This window comes from Cinclus cinclus, chromosome 5 (genome assembly GCF_963662255.1).
Source record: "Cinclus cinclus chromosome 5, bCinCin1.1, whole genome shotgun sequence".
NCBI classification, from domain to species: domain Eukaryota; kingdom Metazoa; phylum Chordata; class Aves; order Passeriformes; family Cinclidae; genus Cinclus; species Cinclus cinclus.
Genome location: NC_085050.1, coordinates 31,630,233 through 31,649,547, shown reverse-complemented (window position 1 = coordinate 31,649,547; position 19,315 = coordinate 31,630,233). Strand labels below are relative to the sequence as shown.

General features: G+C 36.2%; 1 protein-coding gene across 14 annotated transcripts in view; it reads right to left on the bottom strand.

Annotated features, from left to right (window-relative positions):
* Positions 1-19,315, bottom strand: part of SORBS2 (sorbin and SH3 domain containing 2) — a 76,706-nt gene that overhangs the window by 13,048 nt on the left and 44,343 nt on the right. For 7 of the 14 annotated variants that reach the window (XM_062493556.1, XM_062493558.1, XM_062493559.1 and 4 more), the window contains 8 exons: positions 15,063-15,115; positions 14,202-14,389; positions 10,432-11,991; positions 7,630-7,718; positions 5,111-5,157; positions 3,683-3,797; positions 3,460-3,588; positions 1,521-1,724 (listed from right to left, as the gene is read on the bottom strand). In XM_062493556.1, the coding sequence (XP_062349540.1) occupies positions 1,521-1,724; positions 3,460-3,588; positions 3,683-3,797; positions 5,111-5,157; positions 7,630-7,718; positions 10,432-11,991; positions 14,202-14,389; positions 15,063-15,115 (2,385 nt within the window). Of the gene's footprint in view, positions 1-1,520; positions 1,725-3,459; positions 3,589-3,682; positions 3,798-5,110; positions 5,158-7,629; positions 7,719-10,431; positions 11,992-14,201; positions 14,390-15,062; positions 15,116-18,843; positions 18,901-19,315 lie in introns of all 14 variants that reach the window. The other 7 variants (XM_062493554.1, XM_062493555.1, XM_062493553.1 and 4 more) reach the window with 3 other exon arrangements.

The following is a 19,315-nucleotide window of genomic DNA, read 5'->3' as shown; positions in this document are numbered from 1 at the left end:
TAACTTAATAATAGTGGCAGGATGTTTTTTTAATATGGATGTAAATACTTTGAAGCATCACCTGTGCTCAACAAGGGCTATGGAGCTTTAGTCGTATACTTTAGAGAGAATCCTGCTCCGTAGAAAACAGGGAGAGCTATCTCTGGAATATGGAGCATTTAAGCTGCCTCATAGTCTTGACTTGCCCTCAGGATTACTGTAACAATAAGGGGCCCTATCTTATGAATACCTCTTTTGGCAGCTACGGAATTTGATGTTATTTGAACAGTTTTGTGGGAATAGAAGAGATAGGATCTAATTCTCCGTTGTGATAAATTCTGGAAAACTAGACAAGACCTGTTCTAGCAACTGTCCCAAACCAACTAATACTTAGTAATAAGAAGTATTTTCAGACGCTGAGTTGCCTATAAATGACATCTTCTGGTAGCTTTTTACAACCCCAAAGTAGTAAGTAAATGTGGAACTTATTTCAAAGTTGAAGCATGTGGAAGATCACCAAGTATGGAAGTAGATAGAAGTAGAAAAGGGGACAAAACCAAATGAAACATGGATTAATAGCAGGATAAAGAAGTTTATAGTTACACACAAAACCCACTGCCCATGCTGAAGAGATAAACAACAAATGTAAAGAGGAACATCTAGAAAAGTTTCCACCTTGAGTGTTCAAAGTAATTGATAACATGTTAATTCTAAACACAGTTTATATGCAGAAACTTCTGTAGATTGTATCACTGCCAAAATGTTATGTTCCCTGCACAAGTGAGTGCAAAGCCTCACAAGTGAATGACAAACCAGAACATAAGAATCTTTTTGCAGCATCCTGTAGTATGATTTGCAGTGGTTATCTAGACTAGGAAGGAAAACAATTTGGAAGCTACGATACACATTTGGTGTGAAAAATATACAACCATAAAGGTCTGAACCCAAGTTCAGTGTGATGACAATCATGTCACTCCTAAATGAAACAATACTGTCAGTTTGTACCACTCCAAACAACATACCAACAGCCTCCTCCTAGACTGTGAATGGCAAAAGGAGGAAGGTTTTGGTATAATATCACTGGCTGTTCTCCTTGTCTTCAAAAGGTACAGAACTGGTCTTGGCAAGCTGTGTCCTCCATGCTTATGGAACTGTAGGCTTTTAGGACAGCTCTGCTATGGAAATGTCTTCACACTGTACCATTAGAAGTCTGCTAGACATACCCTTAAGGCTCAAATTCTTGCTAAGATTCCCAAATAAATTTTTCTCTGTTGGCTTCACTTTTCTGCCCAACTTCAGCCTGTCTCTATTAAAAATAATGTAATAGCCAATGAAGAAAAGAGCATAAATCCTGGCAGAATATGAGATACATTTGTCTATTAAGAATAATTTATTAACAACATAGTAATGCAATTCTGCCTGTGCAAGAAGGAAAATGCTGTGTACTTAATGCCTAAGTTATTTAGAATGTGAACAAAAAAAAATTACAAGTCCTTCTAAACCCACTCTAGGAGTGGCAGCTAACATCAGAAAATCCTTACCTTAGTGGAACTTAATTGATGTATTCTGTCACTAGAATAGCTTTGGGGTATTGGAGGGTCAGGATAGTCATCAACACTTTTTGATGGATTCTTTTTGATGACTTCTACATAGGAAACAGGGAAGATGCCTTGTTTGTTGGTTCCTGGTATTTTACCTTCATACCAGTTTTGATCAACTCGCTTAAGAAGAATTACTCTGTCTCCCTGAAATGCATTATGAAAATCAGTTATCAGCACATACATTGAAAGTTAATTTTGTACATTACAGGTATTATTTTAACACATAATAGTATCTTCCCTACAGTGCTGTTTCCCATCAGTCTTGAGCATCATCTCAATTTTCCCATTTTTCCTCCCACTGATAATAGCCATATATAAAACTATCATCCCAGTAAAATGAGGGGTTAGGCATGGACTGAAAATGCTGTTCTTTTATCTGAGGGGAATCTGATGTAGTCCTCTCCTCTCCCTTGGGAGATTAGCATTAACACTTTTCTTTGGAACATAACCTGTTTTAATTGTTGGCCAAAATACCAGCTAATGCCCCAACTATAGTATGCAACAGTGACTGCTATGCCCATTTTTTTCAAGAGTGATAAAAGTTAAACAATGAATCAATACAAGTGCTTTATTATCAGTAAAATTGGAATAAGTGAAGGTAGAAAATTGAAAAGTGTGAGTTTGTTGAAAATATGAGAGAAAGAAGTGCTTTTTCTATGTAAAATGGGCAGGGCCTCATTGTTCTTAGAGACTGTAGAAATTGAAATGGAAAACATGGAAAACATCAACATTACAGTCAAACCTTTTACTTCATGAGCTACAATTGGTTTATGTGATGTTCTTTTCACCATATCTTTCTGAAACAAATCCTTGCCTATTAGTTTTGCATTATTTTGGGTTTCTTTAATTTTGTTTCTGTAGTTGACGTGTGGAGTTCACGGCAATTGTCTTTAGTGAGATAGAACAAAGGAAAACCAGTGCCAATCAACTTTTCAAACAAATCAAAATTGGGCTGTCAAGACTGTGATCACCACAACAAACACAAAAGCTAATTTTAGAAAGAAATAAGACATCGAATTACCCCTAACTTGTAATTTCTCTAAGTTTCTATTCTTGTGGGGTTTTTCAGACCTCTCTGACTTCTAAGAATTTCAAATAAGTAAAAAGCACCCACTATATGCAATAGTGCTGGATTAGGCTCTAGGTCAGAAACAAAACATCTACATCCTTACTTTTTTGTTCAAAATAAAAACAAACCACTGAAAAGCTTCTATGAACTCTAATTCTTAAAAAAAAAAGACAGAACTTCCCAGTGAATGGGAAGTACACACTACTTGCAATTAAGTTTTTAATATCTGCAATAATAAAGTTTCTCTACAGTATTAATATTCCAGTGTCTAAAAAACTTCAGAAATTAAACAGTTATTTTGCTCATGTGCAATTCACTATAGCTCCAGGATATGCATGGGAAAGATAACAGAACATTATAAACAGAGAACTGTCATTAAATCAAATGTTTACATTCACAAAAATATCTCTGAGCCTTTTTTTTAGTATCTTTTATTATATAATTTTCTATTTATTCTGCATTAAAATCATTACTATAATAATGGTGACCACCAGGAATAATAATTTTAAAAAGGAATAGATAATTGAAATGAAAACTCAAAATTTAGCTGGGCAGTTAGCAGGCGATTGCATATGCTACTCTACCATAGTCCAAATTAAAGGCACAACACATTTACAGCATTTGCAGGTAGCTGAGACAGACTGTGAGCCAACAAGCTATTGAGTTAAGAGTTTCCTACCATGGCATTGCTTTGTGCATTGCAGATCTTGACTGCAGAGTGCAAAAAGCACAGTATTTACCTGTATGTTGATTCTGTGTAGCAGGAGACATTATAATGGTATTTTGAAGGAAGATAGTTCTCAACTGTACCTTTCTAAGTGATAACTCCACATTTGTGTCTGCACTAAAATTGTATTTGGCAACAGCTTCTCCAATCTCTCCAATCTGTGCAGGGGGAGGTGGCCTGGCAGGCTGTGCTTTTTCTGGGGGAGAAAGTTTCTAAGGAAAAAGAAAAACCAGATTTTCATCATTCTTGTGTGGTTTGTGGACCTATTACCCAAATTAATTAAAGGAATTAAAACAAAGAACAAACCTCAACATAAGAAATTGGGAATATTCCAACTCTTCCATGGTGCTCACCCTCATACCAGTTTTGATCAATTTTCCTGAGGATATAGACAGTATCTCCTTTCTTAAAGGACAGCTCTCTGTAACAAATTTATTTATATCAGATGTTTATAGCTTTACATTTAACTCTTCTCCCTGCATGGTTCCTGAGATCTTTACAGTTTGGAACTGAAACAGAATGTAACAACTAAACATTTGAAGAAAATGTGTCACAGTTGTGGTACATTTACCAGTTGATCATACCATAGAAAATCAAATGACTCACATTTATGAACCCCATGCAGTATCTATAGGTTACAAAGGCCTGGTTTACATTGTGATTCCAAGGAAGTATTGCTAGTTATCACCTGAGAACTTAGTATGATGTCGAGTATGATATCTTTAGAGTCACCAGTTTAAGGACTGCTTTTATGACATGCATCAGAGGGGTACTTCTTCAGAGGTGTTCTTCACCAATTCAGTAGGGAAACCACAGAGTGTATGCCACATCTTTATGGCCTAGCACTACCTTTCTGAAGCATAACAGCTTGGTCTGCTTCTGCTCTCACTTTTTTTTTTTCCATAACAGCTATTCAGAAGCGTGAAGAACACAGGGCAATGCTCTCACCATTTCTTGATACTCAGAGACTGTGATATGTTAAATGTCGGATACCAAAAAAAGGGACTTTTAAAAATCATTAAGAATATTTTCAGATCCTAGCTTGGTAGATCTTTGCTGTATCATCCATTTGGTTTTTCAAGAGATAATGTGCTGCTCTGGTAATTTCAGTTGTGAGTTTTGTCCTGACACAGCTAATGTAATTCTAGTGTCAATGTTTGGTCATATCTAAAGATTGTTTAAATGTCTTGGATCACTGGAACTACATCAGAAATGAATTGTAGACATTCTATTTTGACTCTCTCATATCCTAAATCAGTGGTTCCCAGTCTTTTGTTATGGACCACTGGTTTTTGTGTTGATATGTGGCATGTCACATCCTGCAGAAAGCCTGTGTATATGAAGATAGACAGGAAGAGACTGAAGTATTATACAGACTTTTGATAAACTCCTTATCTATGACAGTAATTTAAGTAATTTACCCTCCACCACCTAAATGTAATTTACAACAAAGAGCATGCAGTGTGTCCCTCACAACCCGTGCTCTTGGAAGGCTGAAGATGCACAGCTATTCAGGTGTTCAAACAGATACAATGGAGAATATAATAATTTAAGATATTTTTATTACAAAGTAACTTCTCACACAGTTTGCTAATGCAGGGAACTACTGTGACAGCAAGCAGGGTCCTCGTGTCCAAGGCATTCGCTGTTAAAACTGGCTCAAACACCACTTAAGTGGTAGAAAGGGTTTGCTTGAATTATGAATTCTTAAATGAACAAAAGTCATGTACTTACTTAGATGTTTGAGCTTTAAAGTCATATACAGCTCTAGCTGGCAGTTTCTGAAAAACAGGCAAAGTGATGAATACATTCAGGTCCTATTACTATATGATAAATGTGTTTCAATTTTTAAAAGGTGACCAAAATCCAAAAAGAAAAGGATGAGCTTTAAAGTGGTTCTTGAAGAAATAGGTAATTAAATATACACCTTTCTTTTTTTAAGGCAGTTAGGTGTTTGGGACTTAATGTTCTAAAACCAGAAATAGCTAAATTTTAATGCAGACTACTTTGCAGCTTGATGTTTAAGAGAAGTACAAAAGAAAATAAAAAAGTTAACTGTGTCAATGTGAGTTGTAGGCAACGAGATCCCTAGGTACAAAATAAATAAACATACTTAATATTCTGTAGTATTTTAGGTGCCTTTAATATTAAACTTGTTAGCTGTAGGCGAATTTCAATTGTAACTAATGCATTACATATATATATATATATATGCACTCTGACAGCTGGAAATGATTGGAATATTTTTAATTTTTATAATTATATTCATAGTTTTAAGAAAGCACAGGACTGGAGGTGATCTGAGTCATCTGTGCAGCTCTCTTGCTATCACAGGCAATAATTTCTTTCATACATTTATCAAGTTCTGTCACCAAGTACATGTAAGCTCAATACTGTTTCAAAAAAAAAAACTACAACCCTGTAAAGCAGCCCTAACTCTCCTCACCTGTATGGCTGACACACTGACTGTTTTCAAAGCTGTAATGAAAATAGGAACTGTGATCTGACCCAACAGCCTCACTCATGGACTGTCTGCATCTGACAAGTAGCCAGCACCAGATGAAAGAGGAAGTGATGAGCAAAATGTCATGAGGGTATTTGTTGAGGTGATTTAGTCTTCCTTCCAAGTACTTGCAGAGATAAGATTGCCCTATTCTAAAAAATGCCTCTCTAAGTGACTAGTGACTAGCTAGTGACTAGAATGAACTAATTATGCTATTTCTGAGAGATACTATTTGTCATGAGGTAAAGATGCACATCTTTTTATGACAGGAATAAAATGGGACACTTGTAAATTTTGCATTTTACCTTTATTCCAGGCCAGGTCTTCTTGACTTGGTTCTTTCCCTTCTTGTCATTTTAAGACTAGCAAATCTAGCACACCTACAGAATTGTCTTCACTATACTAAGTAGTCTCTGAAGTTATTAATAGGGATCCTGTCAACTTGAATTTTGCAGTACTAATACAGTTTTCAATTACAGATCTCCTTCAAATAAGATAGCCTAAATTTAAAAGCATTTTTTAGTTCCTTGCTGTTATTAAAAACAGTCTTTTAAGCCGGAGTGGATATTCATTTCAACGTATGATTCATATCAACTGTAGCTAAGCCCTATTCAGTCCTCCCTGATTTTGGTACAGCTGGTATTATAACTACTAAAGCAAGTAACAGAAAAAGTGAATATTAAAAGAACAATGGAACTGTTTAAATACAAAATACTTTGAAATGTACAAAACATACTGGAAATAGAGATACCTTTCCTCTTTAGTATTTTTAAACCTTTTTAAGTGATCTTACAAATGGCTTGTAATTTATGTATTTTATGTATTTTCAAATCGAAAGATGACTTTCCAAGTCACAGTATTCTTTAAAAGAAACACACAATATGGCTCCTGGAATGTTTTTATCCTGTATTTTGTAATGAGAAGTCTTTATTTAAAAAATCAGATTTTTAATCAAATTCCCGCAATATAAATATATCAGCGGGGTATAAATGGATCTGAATTCAGTTTGAACCATACCACCATTTATCAAGGTATGTAGCCCAGAGCAAACTCCTATATACTAGCAATTAAAATATAGTAATCTTTTATGTTGTTTGGAGAGCATTTATATTTCTAGACCAATAAGCATTCTTAAGATACAGGATAATATACTTTAATTTTTCAATATGTTCTTTTCAGTGATGCTTTGTGTTACTTTAAAGGTGGTATGCCTGTTTCTATTTCCTCTTCCAAAGCATTACTACAAGCATTCAGTATCTAATTACAATCACCAACTGCTACAGATGTTAAAGACTGCTCTTAGGATAACTGATTTTTTCTAATCCACTAACAGCAGTGGTTTGCTTTCCAAACAAAAATAACAGTGAAATATAGATGTTTTCTGTCATTTTGCAACTACCAAGGCAGTTTCTTTGCGTAATACTTTGTATTTCTAAAGAGCCTTTCCCCAGTCACATCTGTTATTTTTTCTCTGTTCCAAACACCCACTCTAATCAGCTTTGACAGAGCTGATCAATAACTTGTGATTTTATGTCCATATCTATTTAATAATAAAGAGAAGAATACAGCTGATCTTACAAAGCTTGATATTTTAATTTCTTGAAGTACCAATCTCCTTAACGAAAAAGGAAGATACTGTTCCTTTAGTCTGCATTACTGTAATGTCTTAAAACCAACACAAATCTTGTCTCAAATATGTTACCAATTTTCCATATGGATATTGCTATGTTATTTATTGTTGTTTCACTACCTCTTTGTCTGTAGTTCCTCTTCTCTCCCTTGGAGTACATCGTCCCACATCAATGAAAGCAGAAGAATAGCTTCCAGGAGACTCCTGGTCTACTGAAAACAGAAATTATGTGAAACTATGATAAACAAAGCCATTCAAATCTGTGATGCTGCTTGCTTTTGTTTAGGGGGGTGAAAAGATATCGAATTCTATTGTTTTAATAGAAAGAAAAGCACATTATATGACCATTAGAAGCACCTTGAAAGGGAAAATAACAAGCAACTAACTTTAAGCAAAGGCTAAGGCTGTCCTGTCATCCAGAGCAGAAGAAACTATATGACAGAGGGTCGAGAGAGCATATTTATGCCTCCCTGTGAAAAGGGATGCTCCCCTACTGGGCCAAGTGAAAGAAAGACATGACAGCAGTACTCAGACTTCGTCAGGCTGCATGACATTGTTTTGGAATGCCAACAATGTAAACACATAATTACATGCACAGCACATGATTCAAGCATGCTTCAATGAGAAAATGTGAAGAAACATTGTTTTCTCCTAAGTGATCTAAGATGCATTTCTACCAGGGGCACATGTTTTAGGCAGCACAAGGGAATTTAAAAGGATGTTACTTCATAAAAACCCCTCCGTTTTAAGAGATGGAATACAAATCATATTACTCACCAATCTATGTGGCAGACTTTTCTAAAGCACAGTTTACCAATGTTTATTACAGGATGGTGAATATTTTCTTATGTTTTAATAAGGATAAAATCAAAAGCTTATACACGCTGTTCTATACATATATATAGCTCTGCAAGTTGCCAATGTGAAATGGAAATAGAACTGTTTAATGAACTGTGTCTTAACTTCTGAGAAGTACTGTTTTAGTCTCCTACTACTGGTACTTTCTAGTGGAAATGTTATTTATGTTTGTCTTCATTCCCACAATCTGTTGTTACCAAGCTCACACATTTCTAAAGAAATACAAGTGGAACAAAGAAAAGAATTAAAAGCATCTCATCCATTCTAATTGGTTGTTGGCTAAGCCACAAAAACTTGAGGCTATTGATAAATATAATGGAGGTAAAGAGATAATTTTATTATTTATGCCATTGGTTGAAAGCATGTAATTCCCAGTAAGTATATCATAGCCCCAGTTCTGGACAGCTTTTTTGTATGGCATGTATCCCTGGATGAGGATGTACACCTACTGCACAAACCTAAAGATACAATGACTCCAAACACATCTAATTTTTTTTCTAATTTCTTGCAGTAAGAGAAGGATATTGGAAAGGAGTGAAAATGCAGGAACTTTAGGCCAAATAATTTCCCTTTTTTCTCTACAGCTCTTTATGCAGTCAATATTGGTAATTTTCAGTTGTCTGCTATGACCTTCAGGTCTCTGTGTGGCTCTAAGAGACACACACAGATCCAAAAACCACAAAATTTGATTAAAAGTATAGCTCAGCCATGACTGGTGCTGATGGAAACTAACAGAATATTCTGCTTTACTCATTCTCCATGGTACTTTAGGGATATTAATGTTGACAGAGTGTATTGCTTTTCTCATGTCAGGCTCCTTCATAGCTGCAAAAGCTATTAGAAATCCATTTACTTTACAACATGGACTTCCTTATCTTCACTGACTGGAAAATTCTCATTTGGCAACTACAATATCTGACCAGAGCATTTTTCAACAACTTCAGTCTCATTATGTAGTACTCATCATGTAGTTCATGCAGAAGTGCCAGGGTTAATCACGATCGGGCCTTGAGTATGACTAATTCAATTCTGAACTGTGTTTTATAGCTGTTTTTTTTTTTTTTACCAAATCTTCTATTCTAAACAGGGCTATGACAACTAGTTAAGAAAAGATGTTAATAGCTTCAATTCCAATTTCTCTGGAAATACATATTTACTACTGTGCTATTTGCAGAAGTTACACAAAAATATGTGAGAATAAGGATAAAATGGGTCTGATCAAATATTGCATAATTTCTGTATTAAAGACATTCTCTCTTATATCTATTTGGGATTTCAACAATATCTTTCAAGTAATTTTTTTAACAATTAAAATAAAAGAGAAAAAGAAAAAAGGAAGCAGAGCAACACACAACTCAAAGCAATAACTTTAAAAACAGATTGGTCATATTTACCCTGACAATTTAATTCAAACTTTGATCATTGAGAAATTCCCTTCTAAGAAGACAGGACATTACTCAAAATTTCATAGACATAGACATTCTATGAAAAGAATTAGTTTTACTGCCACAGAAATTGGAAATTGTATTGTTTGATCAGTGGAAATGGAAATTTCCTAAAACGACCTTAACATCTATTCACAAAAAGTAACACAAAGCAGTGGATTAAAGAAAACAGAATCAACTTTTGATGATACTGGCAGAATTTACAGCATTTTAATCACTTACATTTAACAAAACTATAGAGTAAAACACATTTTAGATTCAGATACTTTTTTTCTTAGTTGTAAAGAAAGGGTTATCTGCATATTGTTTTTCAGTTTGACCAGCATCTTATGATGCATGAATTCACTGCTAAATAACATCATTATAATTTATAGAACTAGTTTAGTTTCAAATAGTTGAAATGCACTGTTACTTCAGTTGTCCTGATTACTGTATTTTGTGAATAGACAGAAAATTTATCTATGCTCAACACCTATGTGAAAATTATGTTCTTCACTAAGAATTTTGTGGGATGAAAGCTTCCTATAGACGACACAAAATGGAATGAGAAAGGGTGGGAAACACAGGGAGTAAGGTTGGATAAATCAATCACAAGGACAGAGGAAGAAAGTTAATCCACCTTGGAAACACAGTGCACTATCATTGTTGTTAGTTGCATCCATGTCTGGAAAAGAGGCACTAAGAGGTAATCTTCCACAATCATTCTGGTACAGTGGACAATGGATAGCACCATCTTGAGGCAGTGGATGAAAAGGCTGGTGCGTGGGACTCTTTTTCAGAGCTTTAAGAGATGAATTCCTTTCTGGAATGTCTGGAAGCAGCTCAGTAATCAGTCTGTGTAATATACTGTTGTCGGGCAAGCTTCCCCGCCTTTTTTCAGCTTTAATTTGGTCACAGATGTCTTTAAGTGCAGAATCTAGTGCTTCAAATACAGATGACTTGCATTTTTTCTTTTCAGTTTGTTTTTTAGGAGCTGCACTTTTTTTCCTCCGGAAAGGCACTGGACTGACGAGGAATGCTATCTTAGACAAGCCAGATTCTGCTTCCTGTCTCCTTGGATCTTCAGTGGTTTCTTGCTTAGCCCTTTCATGTTTTAGCATGGTGGTGAAGCGGGTGTAGGATGCTGGGCATCGCCCTTTGCAGGAGCTGATGAGATGCCTGTGATGGTGGTGATGGTGGTGGTGGTGATGGCCTGATCCATAAAAGCTTTCAGATGATGTGAAAGAAAAGTGATCAAAGTCACTTTCACTACAAAAGGATGAACCTTCTATCTGGATAAAGTCACTGAGATCAGAAACCACTCCGTCTTGATCGCTGTCTGAAAAATCTATATGTGATCGTTGTGGCTCATCACTGGTCACTTCAATATGAATTGGCACCAGGGCTTTAGACTTGTAGCTCCGTTGTACCTGAGAGGGATGTCTGACTGGAGTTTCTTCTTCCAGCAGGGATTCGATAGAAAATCTCCTCTTTGGACACAAGCCATTTTTAGGAGGCTCTAATGTAACAGTTGACAACATGTCATCACCAAGGTTCGGCATTGATTTTGACTTCTGAATTAACTTCTCAAATTCAGATATTCTGGTTGGCACCATGTCTCTGGGCACCTCCTCAGTAGAAGACTCTCTCCAGCCTTGAAGAATACCTTTGTGCTGTTCTTTTTCATATTGCAGTATTCTGGACTTAACAGAACAAATCACCTCAGAATTCATCAAGTCCTTGCGATTGATGCGATGCATCTTTTTGTACATCTTCAGGAAACCTGGAGCATCGTGTGCAGATCTGTGACGAACTCTTGACCTACCACTACCACGGCCTTCAACATATGGGGAGTTCCAGTTCATTGAGCAAATTTCTTTGGAGTCCTCCTCACATAGCAGAGAGCCCATGCTTTCAGCCTTGGCCTGTGGATCGGGATAGCTATCGCGATCATCTGTTAGCAGGTCATCACAGCTACGAGACTTCCTCTTTGGAGAGGCAGCTTCCTCTGTGCTACTCCAGACTTCTGCATTTTGGCGAGTCATTTGCCAGCCATTCTTGTAGCTGGTTGCCCTTCTTGAATCATTTGGAACAGCTAAATGTTGTCTGTAAGTGCTACAGTAATCTAATTCATTTGAGGTGTTGTGGTTGTGCACTGAGTAACTTAAAAGGGATGGATATACTTTGCTTATATCCCCACCTTTATAATCCATAGAGCAGCATGGTAAAAAAGAGACATTGCCAGAAATTAAAAGATTCAGAAAGTTGGAATTAGCATCAGTAAGTATTAGAAAGACTAGAAAAGAAATAGCAATTACTGCAGCTATCAACTTAGGTCAGTACATAGTTTGTTACAGCCTAGGACAGCAGCGCTAATTAGTTATTTTCCAGCTGCAAAAAAATGCACTCACGATAATTTGAACAACAAAAAGAATTCCTTATTAATTATGGAGATGTTATCTCCCCTACAACCCCTGCCATCAAAGCAACATAAGGAACCAGGCATTAATTGGAGATTAATTGGAATTTTTAATCAGGTCAACATACAATAGAAGCTGCAAAGGATTTAAAGATGAAGCCACACAACAAATCCAGACCTCAGGGTAATACAGACTTTTCTACCTGAGCATTCTGAAAAGTTGTTTAGGATTTTTAACCTGTATAATGCTGAGAGTTTACAGCATCCACATATTCTAAGATAGTTAAAATAAAGATAAATCTTTGTATCAGATCAAATAGGAAATTTCTCCAAGTCATTCACAGGTAGCCTGCTCCCTCCTGGTGTGAAAGCACTGAAAGGAGCAGTGCTTTGTACAGCTTATGCAGGGCAGAGCAAGGCAGCTTGGGAAGTGCTATACAAGTGTAAAGAAAGGTGTATCAGTTTATTGAGCCTACCCACAATGTAGAAGTAAAAATAACCCTTAGATTGACTTCCATAACAAAGGCCTGAGTTTTCAAGCTGTACGACATATTTTTTATGTGCATGGTAGATCTAGAAGACACTGTGAGACAAATTTGGAATGGTGGTCTTTCATAATTGTATTGAACTTTCAAAAATGTTCTCAAGTGGCAATATTCAGTTCAGGAAGGATGCTTCAAACAGTTCAGTCTGCTTTCTAAAAACACCTGAATCTAGATCTGAAACTGAAACACCTGAGTTCAAAATTCATGCTGATCAGTTTATAATGTGCTCATTCTTTAAGAAATTGGTTAATTTCAAGAAAAATTAACATTCTACAGGGGTGATAATGCTGGGAGAGAACAGTGTCACCTTCTGAAAGTAACTGGCTGTGGAAGATATTATTAAAGGAAGGATTTTCAAACACAGGAAGTGTTGAAGTCATGCTTAGTGCTTGTTATTGGTGGTGGAGTAAAAGGCACATGCCAGCAAATGGAATTTATCAGCTTTTTACTACCTAGCCTGGTAAACCAAACAGATGAGTTAATCCACTTTTAAAATTACTGCTATAAAACTTGAATATTTTAAATCTTTAAAATACATTTGCTTTTCAACCACCTCACTCTCAATGTTCCTCACTGCTTTTCTTTAGCACATTCTGTTGCACTCTGGATATTATGATCTTTTCACTGAGAATTTCCTTTTACAGAGGTTTACTGATTAGAATAGTTACAAAATACAGCAATTAAGGGAATAATAATAATAATAATAATAATTTGAACAGAAGGAGGCGTATGTAGCATCATTTTATATATTACTTTTATTTTATGTTTTACTGGGACCTTTTTGTCTTTCTAGAAAAACCTATCCAAACCTCCAAACTCAAATGAACAACTGACTCTGTGATCTCCTTCCCAGAGAGATGTGGAAAACAGTAATAGGATGGCGAGTTGCTTGCTAAAAATAAGCTAATTAGATTGCATCAGCTGTACTAAATACTTTCAAGGATTTAGAAGGTAAAAAATCAGACTATGGATGTTTCTTGATTAAATTAGGTCCTGATAACTGCCAATGTCTAAGACATCAGCAGTGGATTTAAAAGGTCTACTATCCTGGAAACACATCTTTAATCTTACAGGTTATTTGTCTCAATTTATTTTCTCAATATAATAAAACTAGTTTTAAAATCACAATAATCTAGTAAAAGAGTAATAGAGTTAATAAAAATGTTAGCATTTTTATACTGTGGTAGAATTCATAGTGTTTTAGTCAATTCTCTTTTGTTAGAACAAGCAGTTGAAACTGGAAAATCCTTGTTACAAATCCAGGTTTTCATCTTAAAATTACACCCAAAAGAATAAACGAGTTAGCCTTTCATGAAAGGCCCAAAGCTGTTGCTCCACATCACATCCCCTGGGGCAGCACACCGGGCTATAGGAGGCAGTTGCTACCAATGTATAGCACAACACATCATCAGAAGTTTTCTGCTAACTAGTATGGTCTCCTCTTACCTTTTGCTCTTGATGGAGAAGAAGGAGATGAACTAGTTAAAGGCTTCCTAAGGGTGGTGCATGGGCCCTGTGTGTCTGTACGGCCCAGGTTAGCTCTGTTGGCGTTCTGATCACTGTGCGCCCTCTGATGACTTACGGCAGGTTCTGACTTCCTTCGCTTTCTGTAGTCACTCGCAGTACTTGCAGAACTACAGAAAAAAGCAGTATCAGTAGCAGTCTGATTCTGAGATCAGAAATCAGGAATTTAAGAAGTAAGGTCATTATTATATTATTGGTTTATAGATTTAAAAATGCTGAAATAAATACATGAAAAGCACATAAAGGGAAGAAGCACTGGTCTCACACATCTTACAGCCTATTTCCTAATGAAAAGATGAGTTTGTTCTTAACCTGATTGTTTTAAAGTTCTACACAGCATTACTATGTCATTTTCTTTGAAATTAATGCATCGAGTTCTTTTAGACTGTTTTTTGGAACTAAAATTTTAGTGCAAAGATAGGAATAAGAGGGAGACTGAGAACAGTCAAGGCACAGTGCATAGGAAAACAGCACTGAGTATGTTGCAGGCAGTAAGGGTAAAGAATAACTCACTGCTGTTGAGAGAGAAGCTCAGGGATGTTAGTGAAAAGACCCAGAACACAATGTGGTTAATTTGACTGTTAACACTAAGTCCTTGTAAAACTAAAATAAAATTATTTTGGTCATCAGTATCAAAATCAACACTCTCTCCAAGTATCTAATTTGCCAATAGCTCACAATCTGAATGTTAAAATCTGACTCTACACAAAATCTGCTGATTTCAAAGAAGACCCTCAGGCTAGATAATCTGTGTCTGCTGAAGTAATTGATAGTATTTCTTACCTGGAGGGCCTGTCCAAGCCTCTGTCTGTTGAATAGTGATGATATAAGGAAGCCTGTGAAAACAAACATGGATTGTTATGTTTCTATTTGAAAAAAGAGTGACAATTTTTGTTTTTCATGTTTGTTGACTCTTTGTTACTCTGTGGCAAATCCTGTAACAACAGCCCATGATGATGAACATCCTGGGCATTCCATCAGACACAGCAACATTTCATGATAATAAATTACGCAGCTTTTAAAAAACATTGCTAGATTTCATTTCCTATTCTACTTCATTAATATTTTTTCCTTCAAAGCACTGCTAATTAATGAGCCCAAATCATGCTTTTCTATACACTTTTCAAAACCAGACATGGAACAGCAGAAACAAATCTCTACTATAAAAACATGAAAATCTGGAAATTATTCCTTCATGTACATGTGAGGTCTGCAAAGCTTCTCCTCATCCCTTAGTTACTCACCAAAGTCCCAGAATCAGTAATAGCCAGAAACTTTTGTCAATCCCATGATGTTTGTGGTCAGCAACTGGCCTTATATACCTTATAACCCTGGTAAGAATAGTTCTTATCACAGAACATTAGTCATTGCTTATGGAGTTACAGATGTAGCTACTGCATGAACACTGGGAGAGGGAGCTTCCATAATTGTCTTATTATTACAAAGTCAACCTTAAATGACTAGTGATTTTAAATCAACCATTTCAAGCCTTCAGTCAGAATTAAGTAATATTACAATTCTGGTAATCAGGTATGAATCTAGAATGAACTGCATGGTTCCTGGGGTATTTCTTCATGGGTACAAAGCAGTCAGGTTCAAGAACTAAACTTCTTTCAAGTTCCTGGCATGTCATTTCAGCTTTCCATAACCCAGTGGACTAGAAATACAACTATCATACTGATTCCTAGGGTGCAGGAAATATCTTTCCCCTTTATAGAGAGCCTTCTTCGCTTTTTCTCTGCATGGAAAAATCTTTGTCCTGAAGGACTGCCGAAGTAATGGCGCTCACGGCCTGTATAAGTCCTTTCTTTGTTAGATTCTTTTTCCCCCTCAGTATTTTGATTTGCAAGTTCATTAACAGAACTTCACCCAGATTTGTTAACTGACACCTAGGTACACCTCCAGAAGTGTCACCAGTAGTCTTCGAATATTTGGGAACAGATTATGTAGGACTGTGGGACAGGGAGAACCACACAGACATGCCACAATAAGAAACAAAGATTTTCTAAAACTTGAGCTAAGATAATTCCAAATATTCACACTGTTCATATTTTCAAGTTTTTCTTTACACCCTCTGAAGGCTTAAAAGTACTTTGTGATGATTCTTCCATCACTGTCCAAATTCAGTGATTTTAAGATATATATCCAATACTATGAGGTCTGTCTGCAATAAAACCACAGAAGCCAGACACAGTGTTGCTCACACCAACAGCCAATATAACCAAAGTAAGCAAAGGCCTCAGGTCTCTGTGCTTTCCTACACTACTCATAAAACACACATTCAGCTTGTCCTGGGAAATATCCGAGTCTCATTTCAAAACTGGCCACAACCATCTTCCTTCTCTTGACCAGTCACTGCCTTGGTCTGGAACCAGCCAGGAAGGAAACTCAGGACCACAGGAGATCTCTCAGAACTGTTGCACGAGGTGCTACAAACACTGCAGATGAATTATCATTATGGATTCTTTTGTGCAGATGCCAAGTACTCCCACTAATGACCATGGAGCACCTGTGAGGTGACAGTGGCCAAATGGCCCTGAGGCAGTGCTTGCTTCCCACCACCTGTAGTAGCTCCATGGCTGTACAGACCATGATGTCACTCCCAAGGGTAGAGCAGATCCTCACTGTTTCCTGTGGAAGGCTATGGCTAAATCGCCCAATGGAAATCACACCAGAGGGAACTTCCTCATCCATGGCATTCCCCAGGCATGCACAGTGTGTCAGTGACCAGCCTAAGATGCCCAGAAGTGCATATCATGCCAAAATTGACTGCTGGGTTACTATATGGCTTTTGCTTTTCATCCTTTAAGATTCTTAACTCATATTGAATGTAGCTTGCCCTTTTATCCTTTATTTGATGCTGGTTTTGAAGTTTTTTTCTGTATGACAGATCCTCTATGTTTCCCATTCTACAACACTAATTTTTACTACAGGCATATGTTATTGTTTACAGAATGTGTGGAGTTTATACCTTCTCTCCACAGGCAGAGCTTTACTGATGTGATGTACAGAGGAATGGTGAAAGTAAACACTGTGTGTGGTTGCTTTTTACTGCTTGTTTTATTGTTTGCAGCAGTCTGTCAGCTCTTGGGTGTTTATGAACCTACTTTTAGATGACCCAACTGAACAAATCTCTCTCATCTCCAAAGATAATTAACCACCTTCCATGATATTCAACACCACTCTATATGAATAAAGGCCACTTGAAAAAAATTGAAATATTGGAGATGACAACTCCAAACTACCAAATACAGTCTTTTTGAATACTTTGATTTGGTTTTACTAAAAAAATATGAGATACATACTTAAAATTAAGCCTGTATTTTAGCTTTTTCATGCACCAAGGCTTTAATGCTGACTAAAAATGGAGCTAGGGAAAGTAGGCAAAAGTAAAAGGTAAATAACAAATATGCTTGTTTGCACAATAGTTCTAATATTTTATCAAGTTATTTTCAATAGTCTCCCCCTCCAGAGAAATAAAAAGTTGCTGCAGTTTTTAAACATGATTTATCATATTTAAAGATTATTAAAATTTCAAAATTAAAGACTGGACTTTTTGAAAATTAATCAAAGAGAAAACCAGTGTTACTTAACAGCCATTTTACCCAGACCTACTGAACATGGGAATATTTCAAAGTCATGTTAGGGCTTTTAAATTGTCTTACTTGGTGTATTAAAAATCAACAGGAATTAGAAAAGGCCTAGAAGCTTTTTCTATCAGAGAACTGGGCCCAAATTTTATAACTATGAGGTTTTTCTAGATATATAGAGAGCTTAAAACCAAACCAGAGTAAATTGCAAACAATTAACAATTTAAGACCACAAATTAAGTTTAACTTTTGGAGAAACTATGGAAGATGAGAGTGAATCACAAATATGAATGAAGTAAAGCCGCCACATGAAGCAAAGTTGTCAGTAGAGGATTCACTGTCTTATTCCCTAACGCTGTAAAAATGGGGAGGGAGTGGAGAAGGAATGAAAGCTTGAATCTCTCCCACTCAGAGTAGGGCAATGTCAGCCCACTACTTGATCTTGATGAATATTATTTGGAGAAGTGACAGCAACTGTCAATCCTGAGTTATAAATTACAACAGTACTATTAATTGCTGTTTTACCTGATGAGCAACCTTAGTCATAAATACTTAATTGGAGAAATGACAGCTTAGCCACAAAGGCTTTCACTTGACACATAGAATCTGCAGTCAGATATTTTAATAAAAATATACACTCTGCTGATGGATTAATTGTGCGATGCACTTGCCCAACTCTGAAAAGTGGGAATTTGTCAAAGAGTTAGAGACGTATGGAGTGTTGTGTAATTCTGGGTGTTAATCTCTGAGAAGTTTTGGGGATAAGGACTCACAGTTCCTAGGATAATAAGATCAACATCCAAATGCACTAGTGATCTGGAAAGATATGAAGACAAAGATACAATGATTGTGAATTAGAAATGTCTCACAGCTATCAGAAGGAAACCACTAAATTTTAACAAACTTTAGATAAATGGTGAGCATTCCAACCCTTCTTCCCAAGAGAATCATCTGAAAAAGAACCATTCATTTACCTCATTGGAAACACCAGAAGAACTGTCTTGAACATAGTCCAAAAGCTTTTTAGGTGGCTGCATCGTAAAAGCAGAAGTGTAGAGATGAAATGAAGTAGAATCAATGGCAGCAAGGAATGAAACATGTGGAAAAGGTGACACAGTTAGAAATTAAGTGTTGACAGCGTCAGATGCAAAGAGTGACACACATGGGTAGAATGGAAGGATAAATGTGTTATTTTTAAAATATTTTAATAAAATATTAGTAACTTTAGGTGGTAAAATTTACAACTGGAATGGCTGAATAAATACCTGAATATACTGAAAAAAACTGAATAAAGCAGTTTTTAATACTGAGAGAAAAGTGTAAAGCACCACAGTTATGCTCTCTTGGAGGAATTTCAATATATTTTATCTTAAAAGTTATTGTTATCAGTAAAGTGTTATTGAGATATGGTTCATCAGAAGAATTTATCTGTACTGTTTCTGCCCA